Raw genomic sequence first — 18,969 nt, 5'->3', positions numbered from 1 at the left:
TTTGTCTGAAACATTTATCCTTATAAAATCTTGGCTCCGTTTACCACTTACTTTAAATCTGTGTCCCCTCACAATTCCAGAGCTTAGGACCTGGGACACTGAAGCTGTGACCACCAGTGGAGATGTTATGAAAACTGGACATATGCAAGAGGTCAGACTTGAAGGAGTAAGATGTTTAATACAGGTTGTTGCTGCTTCATTGGAAAATGTATGGAGTTTTGAGCAGATGCAAGTTAAACTATTAGAAGCTCAATGGGATCAATGCTAACAGAGGCAATTTGGTGACTGTCTCCAACTCTTCAAACTTCCTTTCAATCTCTCTCGCTCTGCCACACTTCTGACTTCAGTGGTTCATTCATTAGTGTGAATCGTTCTCGAGGAGGGACTGTTTTATGAGAAAGGTTAGGTAGATTAAGCCTGTATTCAATGGAATACAGAAGAATGAAAGGTGACCTTATCGAAACATGCAAGATTCATGGAGGACTTGACAGAGTAGATGTGGAAATGGCGTTTTCCTTCATGGGAGAATCTAGGAACAAAGACCATAATCTAAGAACGCAATTTAAGACAAAGATAAGGAGGAATTTCTTCTCTGAGGGTAGTGAATCTGTGGAAGTCTTGACCCTTAAAGGCAGTTGAGGGTGGGTCATTTCAAGGCTGAGTGGGACAGATTTTTAACCAATAACAGAATTGAGGGTTATGGGGAAAAGGCAGGAAAGTGGTGGATGATCAAATCAGATGTGATCTTGTGGGCAGAGCAGGCTCGATGGGTTGAAAGGCCTACTTTCATTCCTCCATCTTACCATTGGTTTGCTCCGTGGGAATCTCGATATCTGCATGGAAGGACAGTGCTGGTTAACGCTGAATGTCAGTCAGAGATAAAGATGTCTTCTCTGCTGGAGCCTGAGTTAATGGCAGAGTTCATTGTTTTGTAAAATGAAATAATAGTCTGAATATCTCAGACTCGGTCAGTTGGCCAGTCCTTGATCAGAAGATGAGAGCTGCCAAATCTATTAAATGTGGTTTGAAGCCGAGCCCCTGAGCTGTAGCTTAGCCTGCTCACTCATTGTTGACCAGTCCTGGCATCTTGTGTATCAGTTCAAGTTACACATGCAATTAGATAGAACCCTATATTATAATAGGATGTTCCAAATGCTTTATAGTCAAAGGAGTACTTTTGAAGTGCAGTTACTGTTGTAAATCAGGTATTTTGAGGTTTATTTACAACACTGATTATTTACAACATTTCAGCATCACAGACTTAAGTATACAGTCTTGGTCCTGTGCTTACTGTTGCTAGATAAAAATAACTGACTACAGATTCTTAGTTGAGCAGTTAAACCCATCAAATTGCATCAGGAACACAGTACCTTAGCAAGGAGTGCCTGAAGGCGAGATGACTAGCTTTATACTGGAACATCATCTTGTGATGCCATATCATTGTCTTCACGGCAGAGTTATGTCTGTTCTGGAATCCATGCCATAGTGCAGCAATAATCACCGGAGAATCTGGCGATGTTAGTTGAGGGGCCATTATTAGTTGAAATAGCTGCGAACTCTCTTGCTGTTCTTCTAACAGTGCCAAGGAATATGTCTTGTCCAGTTTCAATGTCCAGTGAGGCCTCAGTTTAATATCTTATCTGCAAAACAGCACCTCTGATAATTCATCACCCGCTCGAGTGTAGGTCTGTATCTTTGTTCTCAGGTCTCTGGAATGCACCTTGAACCCACAACTTTTTCACCAAGCTGAGTGTGTTACTGGCTGAGTTGGTACTTTAATCCCGAATGAACTTGTTCAAAATATCTTTGCTTGTTATGAACCAGACCAAACCCCCTCAAAATATATTAAGATAGTCTAAACTCTATACCTTTCAAATAAGAAAAAGTTAAATGTAAGATGTTGCACTTCCAATTCAATTCAATTGGTCAAACTATTTGATGTTAAGCAAAACACAATTTATTCATCCACTATAATTAAAAATGCAGTAAAAGAATTGGCTTAGCTGTAACTCTGTTGGAAAACCTAACAGAATAATAGTTTAGTTAGCTACTAAACAGTAACTTCTAATGTAGTAACATCCCATAAACACACACTTGGCAAATGGCAAATTCAATAAAATAGATTGTCTCTCATGCAACTTCAGCCCAGGAGTAAAAACATCAAGAGAACTCTCAGACGGTGTAGCAGGGAGAGATGTACTACAGCACCAATTGCTACTGAAAAATGAAGAAACTAAAAATCCTGGTTCTGTGGGAACTTGACCACACGCATTCGATCTGCTTATATTGTTCCAACTTATAAAAAAACCCAGAACCCCAGAACTGTTTGCTTTATTGACTTTCCAAGTAGATAACTCATCAGTTCTGTCTTAAAACCTCTCTCCTTTTTGGGGGGAAAAAAGAAGTCAAAATAATCTCTTAAAACCACTGTATCATCACGCTGTATAATGGGAAAGTTGATTGTTAAATGTGCCCTCGCCAAGCCCCTTTAATTTCCCTGTGCTGCTCACCCACTCTCTGAGGGAGAGATGGTCTTCTTCATCATTAAAATGGATTGCTCAGTCTGTTTTGTTTTGTTTGACTCCCAATCCACAAGTGAAGTAGCATTAGAGAAACTCTAGTCGCAATCTGCTATGGTTTAGAAGGCTAACCCCAGCAAAAAAACCCGTTGTGTCTGGTAAAAGTAGTGTGTAAATCTTTAATTGCTCTGAGCAGGGTATGACGGGCTGTCTGACAGTCAAACCTGTTCAACCCTCACTTGTTTCAAAGAGCTAATCACCAAACTATTTATGGCTGCTGGTAACATATTACAGTGCTTGGGGCTAGGAGCATGGAACATAGCAAAAGTGGACCATTGAACCTTTTGTGCCTACTTTACCATCAAACAACCATAGGAATTAGGAGCAGGAGTAGGCCATTTGGTCCTTCAAGCCGATCATTCAATATAATCATGGCTGACCTTGTATCTCAATGCCACTTCATGCCTTTTAAATGTGTGAAAAAAAACTTTATTAATAAATATGGATGCAAATGATTGATTATTTCCCATTCTGTCATTTCTTCCCAAATCCCCATATTCCTTAATGTCATTAGTCTTCAGAAATTATTAGGCTAGGCTGGGTCTTTGCTCACTGGAGTGTAGGAGGTTGAAAGTTGACCATATATATGCTCATAAAATCATGAGGGATATAGATAAGGTTAATGGTTATTTTCCCTAGAATGAGTGATTTCAAGACTTTAGGGCATATTTTTAAGGTGAAAGGAGAGAAATTTTAAAAAGGGCATGGCAATTCTTTTTACACAGAGGGTGTCTCGTGTGGAGTGAACTTTCAGAGGAAGTGGTGGATGTGGGCATAGTACAATGTTTAAAAGATACTTAAATAAGCATGTGAATAGGAAAGGTTTTGAGGGATATGGGCCAGGAGCAGACAGGTAGGACTAATTTAGTTTGGGATTATGTGTGGCATGTACTGTTTGGACTGTAGGGTCTGTTTCCATGTTGTATGACACTAACTCTATCCATTTCTGTCCTGTACTTGTTCAATGATTGAATTTCCAAAGCCCACTCTGGAATAGAGAATTCTAAAGATTCACCGGCCTCTGAATGAAAGAATTCTTCCTTTTTGCAGTCTGGAAAGGTTAGTGTCAGCAGAATATTCTGCATGGAAGTTTAAATACAAATTGAAATCCCTAATCTTGTCAGGGCTGCACTATGGAGAAATGGGGATAAAGCCTACAGATGGATTGAGAACGTGAGACTGTGAGCATGTCTCTATCTGTGAGTGGATTTGCTTTTGTATGTGTGAGAGGGAGACCCTAGCAATTTTCCCACATGCCTGGCATGCTTCAGAACATTAGGAAAGGCCTAGCAGATGGTCAGCAGCCTGCTCTCTGGTAGAGGACTGTTGGGTTTTGTAGGGTGAAAGGAAAGAAAGAAGCTAAGACATGGAGGAGGCAGAAAAAGCAACAGAAAATAACTTGTGTTGAACCAAGGCTGTAGAATACAATCCTCCCTATTGAGCTGCTAATTCAGATTGCTCTCTGCCAAAGACTGAGGACATTGTTGCAATAAGAAAACAAGCCTTGAAGTTTATTTTTGGTATTTAGTTTATCACAGCAGCTGCCAAGTGGCTAGAATATCGCTTGATAAATGGAGCACAGAGTGTATAGACTCGCTCATTAAAGAACTTCCATTGTGTAATCGCAGCAGGTTTATGGACTGGTTCTGAAAGCTCTTTTTAAACACTACAAGCTGCCTTATTCTGTACCTTTCCCTGTTCTCTGAAAACCACCTGTTCACCCAGAAATGAGCGAGAATAAAATAAGCCTTTTTCTGGAGTGAACGCGTTTGTCATTTCCGCTTTAAAATGTGGTTTCCTTGTGACATTCTTCAAAGAGGGACTGGAAAGTATTAACCAGTGAAATGATGTGCAAAAGAAAACATTCCAGTAATAGCTGTAAATCAGGAGGTGGAAGGGAGAGAGGAACTTTTTGAAATTGCAGTTATGTGGGAAGTGATACTGAGCAAACGGGTGGAGCAATGGGCTATCAAGACTCCAGATCGAGAACCTGTAACATTGGTTGTCAGAGTGAAGGGTGGTGAGTTCATCTGGGTCTGATAATCTGGGCTGGGGGCTCAAGGCAGACTGACTGACTGACTGACTTCAGCCAGGCAGCTGTTAGCGAGGAATAGCACCAGGAGTGGTGATTCCTGTCCATGACCCTATCCATTGACATCGTCAGTGGATTGGAATAAGTTTCATTAGCATCAGGAAAGGTTCTATCCAGGCTGGAAAATAGCAAAAATGACTCCTCTGTTCAGGAATGGAGGGAGGCAGATAACGGGCATTAATAAATCAGTTAGCTTGGGATCTGTTATCGGGAATCGGTCGTTAAACAGATCATAGAATTCTTCCTAAGAGTCCAACCATCAGGAAGGGTCCAAATGGAAAGGGATATCATGATTAACCTACTTATTGGAGTTCTTTGAAGGAGTAACATGCGGTGTTGTTAACAGGGAGCCTGTTGACATTCGTACTTGGATTTCCAGAAGGCATCTGTTTACAGTGCCATGTTAAGGGTTACTTTGCAAAGTAAGAGCTCATGATGCAGGGTGGAGCGTATGAAAATGGGTAGAAGATTGGCTGGTTTGCATAAAACAGCCTCCAGGCCAGGGCTACATCCAGAGAGATAAGACTTTAAAATCTAGGCTGTTTCCTTTTCTTTTGGATAAGGACTTCAAGATCTGAATGTTTTTCTTTTCGCTCTGTTTCTTTTATTTCTTCAATTTTTTAAAAAAGTTGTGGTTTTTGTACTTTAAGCTGGTACCAGAGAACAGCAACTTTTTACATTTTCACTGTACTACTGCACTTGAGTACATGTGACAATAAAATGATTCCCATAAATCCGTCTTTTTCTTAATGGCAGAATATGACGCATGGAGTCCCACAATAGTCTGTATTGAGGCCTCCGCTTTTTACAATTTGTATCAATAATTTTAGAAGAAAGAGTGAAGGTGTTGCAGCTAATTTTACAGATGACAACACATTAGGAAAGTATCAGTGATAACGGGAACTGCAGATGCTGGAGAATCCAAGATAATAAAATGTGAGGCTGGATGAACACAGCGGGTCCAGCAGCATCTCAGGAGCACAAAAGCTGACGTTTCGGGCCTAGACCCTTCATCAGAGAGCCTCTCTGATGAAGGGCCTAGGCCCGAAATGTCAGCTTTTGTGCTCCTGAGATGCTGCTGGGCCTGCTGTGTTCATCCAGCCTCACATTTTATTATCTTACATTAGGAAAGTATGTTGTGTAGAGGATATAAGGAAGTTGCAGACAGACATTGATAGGTTGAGTGATTGGTCTAAAGCCTGGCAGGTGGAGTACAGTATGGAAAAATATGAAGTTGTTGATTTAGGCAGGAAGAATGATAGAGATTTATTTAATGGAACGTGACTGACTGTGTAAATCCAAGGTACACTGGGATCTACGTGTTCCTGTTGATGATCCACAAAACATTTGTAGGTAAGGCCATTGCCACCCATATTTGAACCTGTAAAATCCCAGTTGCCCTTCAGCTCTGTGTTAGCTGATCTAAGTTGGCAACCCATGCCCATTCTGATCTTCCATCCCCATACATCCTCTCACCGAATTCCTCTGTTGGCATCCACTTGGATGTTCCTCCCTTTCCTTTGCCCCCATCCTACAGGGTGTTTAATCAGCTGCCTCCCATGGTTTGGAACTCTCTCTGTGAATCTGTCGGCTCTCCACTTCGTTCCAATCCTCTAAGATCCTCCTCAAATCACAAATCATTATCCCAAATTTTAATTCCAGCTTTGCGTGACATATGTTTTCCTTAAGCCTTTAAGTGCACCAAGGCTTTGGGAACTCTGAATGTTGCTGGGTCCACCTTTTGAAGAATGTTCGGGTTGACGCAGTTGTAGTTTCAGATGGTGCAGGGTTCTTCTCTATCACTTCCAGGAATGCTTTGGGCAACAAGATTGGAATTATCCTTCCAATTCCTCTTCACTATCTTTCCCAACTCCTCTGTTCTGAGGAAGGATCACCGGACCCGAAACGTTAACTCTGTTTTTTCCTGCACAGATGCTGCCAGACCTGCTGAGCTTTTCCAGCAGCTTTGTTTTCATTCCTGATTCTTTTGGACAGTTCTTTTGGGTTTTGTCCCCTGTGCTTTCCTTGGGATTCTTGAGGAAATTAATCAAATTTTTTTCTAAAAAGACAAATTACATCAGGATTATCTGTGCTAATAATTAAAATTTAAGCTGTCACCACCCAACAAGCCATTGGCAATTTCCTTTGGAATGGCTTGCTGTTGTTCGTATGTTCCTTCCCCTCCATTCCGTTGGCTGCCCATCCTGATCAAACTTCCTTATCAAGCCAAGCCTGCACTCCTCCCCCGCCACCCACCTCATCCCCCCCCCTTTGCCCCGCCACCCACCTCGTCCCTCCCCGACTCTATCTTGTACAGGTTTAGATCTGGGTGCAGACATCAGTCACCAACGGTTCCTGATCTTCTAATAGTTTTCACTCGATGGAGAATTCTTGACACGATCAGTTCCTGAAATGCAGCAACTGCTGAGTAGGGGGTGGAGAGAGGGAGGCAGCTGTACGAGTCTGGTTCCACTGTTAAACAGCTGATAGAGTCATAATGGGTGTGATATATTGGCTCAATGCATTATGCCAGCAAAATCGTGCAGTAATGCTATTCCTCAAAGTGTGTGCAGACTTTGTCACATCACATGTAGCAAAACTGGACATCAAATGCTATCTTGAAGATGAGATAATGGGAATTACAGATGCTGGAGAATCCAAGATAATAAAGTGTGAAGCTGGATGAACACGGCAGGCCAAGCAGCATCTCAGGAGCACAAAAGCTGATGTTTCGGGCCTAGACCCTCCTTCAGAGAGGGGGATGGGGTGAGGGTTCTGGAATAAATAGGGAGAGAGGGGGAGGCAGACCGAAGATGGAGAGAAAAGATGATAGGTGGAGAGGAGAGTATAGGTGGGAAGGTAGGGAGAGGATAGGTCAGTCCAGGGAAGACGACAGGTCAAGGAGGTGGGATGAGGTTAGTAGGTAGGAAATGGAGGAGCGGCTTGAGGTGGGAGGAAGGGATGGGTGAGAGGAAGAACAGGTTAGGGAGGCAGAGACAGGCTGGGCTGGTTTTGGGCTGCAGTGGGGGGAGGGGATGAGCTGGGCTGGTTGTGTGATGCAGCGGGGGGAGAGGGGACGAACTGGGCTGGTTTTGGGATGCAGTGGGGGGAGGGGATGAACTGGGCTGGTTTTGGGATGCGGTGGGGGAAGGGGAGATTTTGAACCTGTTGAAGTCCACATTGATACCATTGGGCTGCAGGGTTCCCAAGCGGAATACGAGTTGCTGTTCCTGCGACCTTCAGGTGGCATCATTGTGACACTACAGGAGGCCCATGATGGACATGTCATCTAAAGAATGGGAGGGGGAGTTGAAATGGTTCGCGACTGGGAGGTGCAGTTGTTTATTGCGAACCGAGCGGAGGTGTTCTGCAAAGCGGTCCCCAAGCCTCCGCTTGTTTTCCCCATGTGGAGGAAGCCACACCGGGTACAATGGATACAGTATACCACATTGGCAGATGTGCAGGTGAACATCTGCTTAATATGGAAAGTCATGTGGAGGAAGCCACACCGGGTACAATGGATACAGTATACCACATTGGCAGATGTGCAGGTGAACATCTGCTTAATATGGAAAGTCACATATGTGACTTTCCATATTAAGCAGATGTTCACCTGCACATCTGCCAATGTGGTATACTGTATCCGTTGTACCCGGTGTGGCTTCCTCCACATGGGGGAAACCAAGCGGAGGCTTGGGGACCGCTTTGCAGAACACCTCCGCTCGGTTCGCAATAAACAACTGCACCTCCCAGTCGCGAACCATTTCAACTCCCCCTCCCATTCTTTAGATGACATGTCCATCATGGGCCTCCTGCAGTGTCACAATGATGCCACCCGAAGGTCGCAGGAACAGCAACTCGTATTCCGCTTGGGAACCCTGCAGCCCAATGGTATCAATGTGGACTTCACCAGGTTCAAAATCTCCCCTTCCCCCACCGCATCCCAAAACCAGCCCAGCCTGTCTCTGCTTCCCTAACCTGTTCTTCCTCTCACCCATCCCTTCCTCCCACCTCAAGCCGCTCCTCCATTTCCTACCTACTAACCTCAACCCACCTCCTTGACCTATCCGTCTTCCCTGGACTGACCTATCCCCTCCCTACCTCCCCACCTATACTCTCCTCTCCACCTATCATCTTTTCTCTCCACCTTCGGTCTGCCTCCCCTTCTCTCCCTATTTATTCCAGAACCCTCACCCCATCCCCCTCTCTGATGAAGGGTCTAGGCCCAAAACGTCAGCTTTTGTGCTCCTGAGATGCTGCATGGCCTGCCGTGTTCGTCCAGCTTCCCACTTTACTATCTTTAAGATGTTTGTGATGTGGATCGGTTGACTTTCTAATCTGGAGCATTGGTATGGAATGGGAGAGGTGCAGTAATGGGGCAAGAACAAAACTAATCTGAAAATTTTGGAAATAAGCAGCAAGCTCTTTAACAGTTGCCAAGTGGAAAGGCAGGAAGTGTTTTGGGTTTGGATACGTCATTAGGACTGCAAGATAACAAATTGTTGTACCATACTAGTAATGGAGACTGACGGAAATTGCAAACAACTGATCAGAAAGATGGGAAGAGCTCATATTCACCTCCCTTTGTCAGCACTCACTACCCCCTTGTGGAAAAGAATGGTTACACTTTGCCTGAAGGAGAGGGTGAGGCTGATTCAAAAACTCTGGCTTGACAGTTTCAGCATGATGAAAGGGGGTGAACGCCTATCAGTACTATCATGTGGAGACTTGTTACAAGCACACAGAGTGCCAGACTGTAGTGTCACCGTGGCACATGATCTGGGAGTGCCGTCTCATCCCGTTTTGATAGAGATTGGTGTTTCCTACAATGTGCAATGTTTGTCTTTTTTGGAACCTTTAAATACATTCAGCCCCCAGACAGTCTCTGATGCCTTTCGTCTTTATCACACAGCACACATACCTTTTCCAACCCAACTTCCCTTCTTCACTAGTTAATCTTTGCCTCAATCGCTCACCATGCATTCTGTGACCTCATCGTTCTCTGGGAGAAGTTCCCCTTGCTCTGCCTTCTAGATCTCCCACCATGGCATTTGGACTTAACAGCAGGACAGTGATTACTTCTGTCTAATATTTCTCATTCTTATTATATCATTCTGTAATCTGTGTCATCCTAATGAAAGCAGGTTAGTTTATTCAAGTCCTTCATGTTATGCATTTCCTTTTACCATGTGACAGAATCTTCACTGGACCCTGCCTAAAACTACATCATCCTCATTTTCATTCATTAACAGGATGTGGTCAACACTAGCTGGGCCAGCACATACTCACTACCGCTAAAGGTGATGATGAGCTGCCTTCTTGAACCACTGCTATCCATGTGGTGCACTTCACTGGCAGAAGGGGGTTACCAGAACTTTAAGCCAGCAACTTGATAGAATGGTGAAATATTTCTAAGTCAGGAGGTGTGTGGCTTGGAGGGGAACTTTCAGGTGATGGTGCTTTCATAAAGCTTGTAATTGCCCTCATCATTTGAGGTGACGAAAGTCCCGGGTTTGAAAGGAGTCTTGAGAGTAGCTGCAGTGAGTGCATATTGCTGCCATTGTGCGTTGCTGGTGAAGGGAATGAACTTTGAAGGAATTTTAGTGCCGGTCAAGCAGCTGATTGTATACTGGATGGTGTTGAGCTTCTTGAATGTTGTTGGAGCTGCACCCACCCAGGCAAGAGGGGAGCATTCCATCACATTGTTGAATTATGCCTTGAAGATGGTGGACAGGCTTTGAGAGACAGGAAGTGAGCAGTTCTGGTCTCTGAGTGATAATGGAAACTACAGATGCTGGAGAATCCAAGATAACAAAGTGTGGAGCTGGATGAACACAGCAGACCAAGCAGCATCTTGGGAGCACAAAATCTGACGTTTCGGGCCTAGACCCCACTTCAGAGATGATGAAGGGTCTAGGCCCGAAATGTCAGCTTTTGTGCTCCTGAGATGCTGCTTGGCTTGCTGTGTTCATCCAGCTCCACACTTTGTTATTTCTAGTCTCTGACTTGCTTTTGCAACTACTGTTTTTCTAATGTAATCCAATTCAGTTTCTGGCCAATGATAACTCCTAGGATGGTGGATTCAGTGATATTAATAACTTTGAATGTCAAGGTGTGATGACTGGATTCCCTCTTGGTCCTATCGTGTGGAGGCGTTTATGTGGTTGATATATTTTTGAAAAGAAGACTTGATTGGTATTTAATTTCCAGGAATTGCAGATTACATATTTCAAGGCATGGCTTATAAAACTATTGGAGAGGGACTCCATAGGGTTAGTGATCAAAAATTAAGAACCCTTTTATATTCAAGTACAGATTTTACAATCACAAGTAATCCCTCAAATTTGCTCAGATCAGTATATGCACCTGCAGAATATGATCCCCCCCCCCCCCCCCAATATGCCACTGAAAGATCTTGCTTAGAAGTACAGACTTTTCCTTCCGACAGTCACTGTCAAGCAGTAGTGCTGCAAGAGTTGCGAGTCAGCAGTATTTCTTCTCCATTTCAGTGACTGTGCATTAGTCCTCAGCCCTGGAGGAAAAAGCTCACCAGTAACAACTAGACTTGTTTCACTTGTCCAGAAAGACCCTTCAGTTTCCCCAATTCTCCAAAGCCTCCTTATCCTACCAATTCCTCCTCAAACCCCCACCAGCTAATCCCTTTATTATGTTTTCCAGGATTTACATGCTGTGCAGTTCTGTTAACAAAGCAGATTGCCCTGGAGGGGAAAAGCTAATGATCGAAAAGTTCAAACTTTTTACAATGTGCTTTTTTCTTAGCTTTTTTCTTAAATGGCTTTTGGCTTCCTTAATTCTTGCATAATAAGGAAGCCCTATCACTGCAAGATGTCGCCTGTGGTTTGAACTGAAATTGATAGGTGTCCATAGCTGAGTGCCTCGTCCTGTGGCTAGTTCTACGTATTGATCTTATCTGTGTTATTTCAGTTTTATCTGGTTAAAATCAATATGGTGGGTAGTTAGTAAATCACTGAATGATGTACCTGGAGCTATAATCAAGGTGGGCCTGGGGCTGTGGGGGAGGGTCAGGAAAACTTGTGAAAATCATATCTGTTTCCTTGCCAAGGCCAGCATTTATTACCCTTGAGATGGTGGTGCTGAGTTCAAACTGCTGCGGTCTAAGTGGTGTAGGATCACTCACAGCACTGTTGGGAGGGAGTTTTGGGATTTTGACCCAGTGTTAGTGGAAGAATGGCAAAATATTTGCAAGTCATGGTGAAGCCTTCTCTACCATTTCGTGGGTGATCTAATCGTGGCTTTAACTCCTTTTTCCTGGCCGCGCTCCCCATAATCTCTTACCAATCAAAAATGTCGCTCAGCGCTGAATGAGTTCAATGATCCGGTCTCCAAAGCCGGATGGGTTGAATGATCTACTTGTGCTCATATTTCTTATGATCTTATATCTGCTTTGGAGAGGCATTAGGGGGATGTGACGTCTCCAAAAGTGCCCACATGGACTTGGCCTTTCAGCAAGTAGAGGCTGTGGCTTTAGGAGATATGGTAAATGTATGCAATCAGCAGCCGGTCAGTTTATCACACAGAGGAGCAAGTGTTAATGTTGCTGATTTTTTTTGTTAATCTGTTTGTCAGAATCACCGGGCAGACCCTGAGGGACTGTTTACCAAACTGGAGCGAATAGGAAAGGGGTCTTTTGGTGAAGTCTTCAAAGGAATTGATAACCGAACACAGCAAGTAGTTGCAATCAAAATCATTGACCTCGAAGAAGCTGAAGACGAAATTGAAGATATCCAGCAGGAAATAACTGTCTTAAGTCAATGTGACAGTCCATATGTAACAAAATATTTTGGATCATACTTAAAGGTAATGAACAACTTGATATATTTGATTACAGTGGAATTGTTGACATTAAGTATTAAAGGAGACGTTTTGATTCATCATGCTTTCAGACTGGACATACCTACTGTAAAACCATTTCCCTGTAACTTCTCATTCTTTTTTAAATAAATAAAAACTGGGAGTGGCAGTTTCCCAAGACTGCTCCACTATTTAATGATCTCCTGCTGACCTCATCTCAGCCTCAGTTCCACTTCCCTATCTGCTCTCCTAACCTTTCAACCCATTACTAATTTAAAAATCTGCCTATCTCATGTTTATGTTTACTCAGTGTCCCAGCATCCACCACATTCTACAGTAGTAAATTTCACAGATGCCTAATCCACTGAGAGAAGTAAGTTCTCCTTATCTCTGTTTTAAATCTGCCAACCCTTACCCTAAAATGGTGAGGCTTCATTGTAGATTGCCCCACATGAGGAAGTACCCTAACTGTGTATATTTTGTCAGTCCCCTTCAGCATGATATTTACGGTAATTAGATTTCCCCTCATTCATCTAAACTCCACAGAGGCTTAAAAAAACAATATTTCTTTTTGGAAATCGTGTTTTAGTCTTGGAAGTGAACCATAAGAGCAAAGGTAGACCATTTAGCCCATTGCGTTGGTTCTACCATTCAATGAGATCATCGCAGCCTGATTAATCCTCATCCCTACCTTCCTACTTTAACCCTTGATTCCCTTGCTGATTGAAAATCTGTCTTTCTCAGTCTTAAATATGCTTAAAAACCCAGCCTCAACAGCCCTCTGCAATAATGAATTCCATTGATTCACTGCCCTCCAAATGAAAAATTGCTCCTCATCTCTGTCTTAAATTGGCACCACCATTCTCAGAGATTGTGCCATCTGGTCCCAGGCTCTTGGACAAGGGGAAACAATTTCTCCACATCTACCCTGTCAAGTCTTCAAAGAATTTTGTGTTTCAACAGATTTTCAGCCATTCTTCTCAACTCCAATGAACACAAGCCCAATTCATTCAACTTCTCTTCATAAGAAAATCCCTCCATCCCTAGGATCATCATAGTCAACCTTCTTTGGATTGCCACCAATGCCAGTAACATCTTTCCTTAGATAAGGGAATCAAATGTGTTCACAGTAATCCAGCTATAGTCTCACTAGTGCTTTGTATAGTATGAGCAAGACCTCCCTATTTTCCAATACTTCATTCACTTTGAAATAAAACCAGCATTGGCTTTGCCTTGCCTATTACCTGCTGAAATTAGACATGGACTCCCAAATCCCTCTGTACTGTACCTTCCTGCAGTCTTTCTCCTTTATGCACTGTTCAGCTCCTGTACTCTTCCTGCCAAAGTTACCCTCACATTTTGCCATATTATATTCTATCTGCCAAGTTTTTGCCCACTTACCTAGCCTATCTATATCCCTTTGCTGATACTGCAGGTCATCCTCTCTGCTAGCCTTCCTACCTAGTTTTGTGTCATCAACAAACTTGATAGCAAGTTCACATCCGTCATCCAAGTCATTCATATATATTGTAAATAATTGTGGCCCAGCACTGATTCCTGTGACACTCCACTAGTTACAAATTATGATTCTGAAAATACCCCCTTTATCTGTACTCTGTCTCCTATTAGCTATCAATCCTCTATCCAGGCAATTTACTACCTCTAACTCCATGGGTTCTTATTTAGTAGTCTTTTGTACAGTACCTTATCAGATGCCTTTTGGAAATCAAATTATATTACATTAATTGGTTCACCTTTATCTATCCTCCTTGTTACTCCCTCAAAGAACTATGATAAATTTTACAGACGTGATTTTCCCTTCGTGAAGCCACACATGACTCTGCTTGATTATGTTGTGTTTCCAAATGCTCTGCTATTACATCCTTTGTGACAGAATGTAACATTTTCCAATGACTGATGTTAAGCTAACTCTCCTATGGTTACCTGGTTTTGTCTCCTTTTCTTTTTGGATAAGGATGTTACATTGGCAGTTTTCCAATCCTCGACTTTTCAGAATCTTAAAGATTTTTGGAAGATTACAACCAACAGGAGCAGGAGTGGGCCATTCAGTCCCTTGCATCTTGTCCGCCATTCAATAAGCTGATCTGTGTTTTGATTCCATGTACCTGCCTTTGGCTCATATCCCAAACATTTCTGCTTAAAAAAAATTAACCATCTCCGATTTAAAATTAACAATTGCTCTAGTATCCATGCCCTAAAAATCCTTGGATACAACCTATCAGACCCAGGAAACTTATCAGCTTTTAGCCCCATTAGTTTCTCTGGCACATTTTTTCTCCAGTGATAGTTGCTACGTTCATTTCCTTCCCCCCCTCTCTGTTCTCCCTCCCCCACTTTCTTTTAGCCTGTTGATTATATAGTACTTTTGCCATGTTATGAGTATCATTTATAATGATGACATTCAAAATATTTGTCCAACTCTTCTCTCATTTTTTGGTTCCCCATTATCATTTACTGTGCTTCATTTTCTAAGGAGTCTATGTTCCCTGTTGCCTCTAGTTTGCCCACATAGTTTATTTTTTTCTCTCTTTAGTATTATTTTGGTCATTTTTTATTGGCTTTTCAAGCTTTACCAATCCTTTGATTTATCACTAATCTTTGACATTTTTTATATTATCTTTCAATATCATACTGTCCTTTATTTCCCTGGTTTATTGTGGTTGGTTATACCCTTCCTAGAATGCTGCTTTGTCACAGGGATTTACCTTTGCTGTGAGTCATGAACAATGTTTTAAGCATCTGCCACTCTCCTCTTTTCTTCTATCACCATTCCCAGTCCAATCTCCAAACACCCTGCCCTCATTTAATAATAACACCCTTACTTAAGTTTAGCCAGTTACTTTTGACCAAAGTTTCTCCAAATCAAACTGAATTCTAAATTCTACAACGTTATTGCCACTGCTCCCTAGGGGACTTTTTATTCAGAAATAATTTATTAAACCTGCTTCTCTATGCATTACCAGATCCAAAATAGTCTGATCCCCGGTTGGATCCACAACACACTGTTCCAGGACATTATCCCGAATTCACTCTCTGACTTCTTCCTGATTACTTCTGCTGACTTGTTTTTCCTAATCTACATGAAAATTAAAGTCACTCAATCAAAGTACTACCTTTGTTTCATACCCCCAATTATCTCCTGATTTAGTCTCTATGCTAAAGAGCAGCTATTGCTAAGGGGCCAATAGAATACTCCAATCATGGTTGCCTTCGCCTTGTTATTTCTTGTTTCCATCCATACGGATTCAGCATGTTTCAAACCAAGACATTTCATGCTAATTAATTCTATCACATACTAACAAAGTCACCTCACCACCCTTCCCTTCCTGCCTGATCTTCTGAAAAGTCTCATGACCCTGCATTGATAATTCCCAGCTGCAATCTACTTGTAACTGTTGTCTCCATAATGGCTATAAGATCATACTTGTTAACCTCTCCTTGTGCTATTAATTCATTTATTTTGTTTTGAATATGATGTGCATTTAAATAATAAGCTGTTAGTTTTACCTTTATAGCTTGCTTGACCTTTGACCTGATCTCCAGTTTTTTAATCCTTGTACACTCTGTCTCTTCCTGTTGCACGCTGAGTATTGTCATCAAAATAGTGCTCAAATATGGAAGATCCTGTGCAGCAGATGTACAACTTTGAAACCATTTCTTCAATTACAATCATGCATGCTGATTTGGGCACCTGGTTGTCAGAAGGATGTTCCAATCACAGAAAGCAGACTATCAAAATTCACTGAAATATCATGAGGATCAAGGAATTAAAATTAAAAGTAAAGACTGAAAGGAATGGGAGTTTCTAGGAGGAGACAAGAAGGTCAAAGCGAATATCTTAATGGGAGGGCACATATTCATAGAATTCCTGCGGTGTGGAAACAGACATCCAGCCCATTGAGTCCACACTGACTCTCCAAAGACCATTCCACCCAGACCCGTTCCCCACCCTATCCCTGCACTTCCCACGGCTAATCCACATAGCCTGCATATCCCTGGGCATAATGGGCAATTAGCATGGCCAGTCCACCTTACTTTCCAATCTTCGGACTTTGGGAGGAAACGGAGCACCCAGAGGAAACCCACGCAGACACTGAGAATGTGCAAACTTACCACAGGAAGTCGCCTGAGGATGGAATCGAACCCGGGTGCCTGGTGCAGTGAAGCAGCAGCGCTAACCACCACGCCATCCATTCATTATGCCTACACTTCACCACAAGCTTTGGCTTAACTCATTAGACGTCAATATCATTACAGTAGCTTCATCTCTTTTGGAGATCTGGGACCTGTATGATGAGGGTAAACCGCTGAGTATCTCCTTCAACAATCAGAGAACCCTTTCTGAAACGAGTAAAAGCAAAATACTGTGGATGCTGGAAATCTGAAACAAAACTGTGAATACTATAGAAACTCAGCAGATCTGGCAGCATCTGAGGCGAGAGAAATGGAGTTCATGTCCAAAGATGTACAGGTTAGACAGATTGGCCGTGAGAAATCACCCATTGTGTCCAGAATGTGCACGTTGATGGTAGATTCATATTAGAGTTTTCAAATTTTTATAGGCTGCATCATGCTGTTTCCAGGAGTATCTGCGGGCTGCTCTTGGGTGCTTCAGCTACCATTTCTCACCAAGCGAAATAAAGGAAATTCCATTTTTGTAGCCCTCTTCACCATTTTGAGAGATGTTTTAGGTCTTTAAAGCCAATGAAGGGTTTTGAAATGTAGTTGCTGTTGTAAAGTAGGGGACATGGCAGCCTCTTTCAGCAATGTTGGCGAAGGAATAAGTATCCCCAGGACACTTGGACAATGTGAAGACATTGTCTAGCCAAGAGAGTAAACAGATTTAACTTCTCATTTGAAAGTCAGACAATGTAGCATTTCTTCAGTACTGCCCCAAAGTGTTGGTGGTCTCAATGATCTATTGAAGTGTCTGGCATAAGGTTTGAAACTTTTGATCTAAGAGGTGAGAGTGCTACATACCTACTGGGCTATAACTGATCCCAGCCTCCAGTTTTGTGGAGAGGCTAGATTCGGGGCAGAGAAGCTGAAGGGAGATTTATGGAAGTGCTTAAAGTATTAAAGCTTTTGACAGAGAGAATGTGTTCCACAGGCAGGAGGGCCAGTAAACTGGACACAGATTCAACGTCACGAGGAAAAAAGGTTTTGTAAATTGCGGAAGAAAAACAGTAATCTGAAATCCATTGTTTGAAACAGCAGCAGAAGCAGATTCAACACTGATTTTCGAAAGGGAATTGGATAGATTCTTGGAGATTTCAGGATCATGAGGAATATGCAAATGGCCTGAGACAAATTGGTCAGCTCTGTCAAAGAGCTGGCACAAATGCAATGTGTTGTGAGTTCCCTTCTGTGCTGTGTATGATGGTGTGGTATTCACTACATCACAAATTAGGGTGATTGCGTAATTAGCAGCATCAAACTTTTTGATTTTTGGGCTCCCTCCGTCTTCCTTCTTCACTTGGGCTTTGTGTCTTCAGTTTTTTATTTAAATGAGGAATTGGTGCAGAGGAAGTGTTTTACATTTCATCAGGTTGCCCTGAGTGTGAGACATACACAGCTATGAGCTCGTCATTGAACAAGTGTGTTGCAAAGCAAAGGAACTCTCACCTCCCATCTCCAGGATCCTGATCTGCAGTAAGATCATGGGAATGCCATCACCTCCAAGTTGCCCTGCAAACTTCACCATTCTGACTTGGAACATGATTCCTTCCTAGAAATCTCCCCTACCAGCACTGTGGATCTAGCATTCGCAACAGTGCTGTGGCTTTGTTTGTCAAAGCGCCTCCCTAGTTAGGAAGAGATCTTGTGTTCAAACCCCATCGGTGCCTGTACCTCACTTGAAAGACTCCCGATTAAACTTCCTAGGTATGCCATTTTAAGAGTGGCACAGTGGCTCAGTGGTTAGCACTGCTGCCTCACAACGCCAGGAATCCAGGTTTGATTCCACCCTCATATAACTACAAGTGGTGTTTACACGTTCTCCCCGTGTCTGCATGGGCTCCTCCCCAGATGTTCCAGTTTCCTCCCACAGTCCAAAGATGTACAAGTTAGACAGATTGGCCATGAGAAATCACCCATTGTGTCCAGAATGTGCAGGCCCAGTGGATTACCTGTGGGAAATGCAGGGCTACAGGGATAGGGTAGGGGAGTGGGTCTGGGTGATCTGATCTTCGGACAGTCAGTGTAGACTTGATGGGCTGAATGGCATGCATCGACACTGTAAGGATTCTGATTCATCAAGGCACCTCACCGCTACTTCCTTCAGGAATGTTATGGATGTCAATGAATGTTCTCCTTTCCTATAACGTTCATAGATCCCAAGAATGATTATTGTTTTGAAAACAGCTATTGGTTCTGTGTTCGGTATTGGGTTGTTGATGACTGTACAGTCATGCCATTGTTAGGATTAAATATGCTTCATATGGC

At 42.7% G+C, this 18,969-nt stretch overlaps 1 protein-coding gene across 1 annotated transcript in view; it reads left to right on the top strand.

Annotated features, from left to right (window-relative positions):
• The window catches only part of stk26 (serine/threonine protein kinase 26), a 117,998-nt gene that overhangs the window by 58,962 nt on the left and 40,067 nt on the right, over positions 1-18,969 (top strand). The window contains exon 2 of the mRNA XM_048544478.2: positions 12,280-12,510. Coding sequence (XP_048400435.1) covers positions 12,280-12,510 — 231 coding nt within the window. The remainder of the gene's footprint in view (positions 1-12,279; positions 12,511-18,969) is intronic.

This window comes from Stegostoma tigrinum, chromosome 15 (assembly GCF_030684315.1).
Source record: "Stegostoma tigrinum isolate sSteTig4 chromosome 15, sSteTig4.hap1, whole genome shotgun sequence".
Lineage (NCBI taxonomy): Eukaryota > Metazoa > Chordata > Chondrichthyes > Orectolobiformes > Stegostomatidae > Stegostoma > Stegostoma tigrinum.
This window is presented reverse-complemented; position numbering and strand designations above follow the sequence as displayed.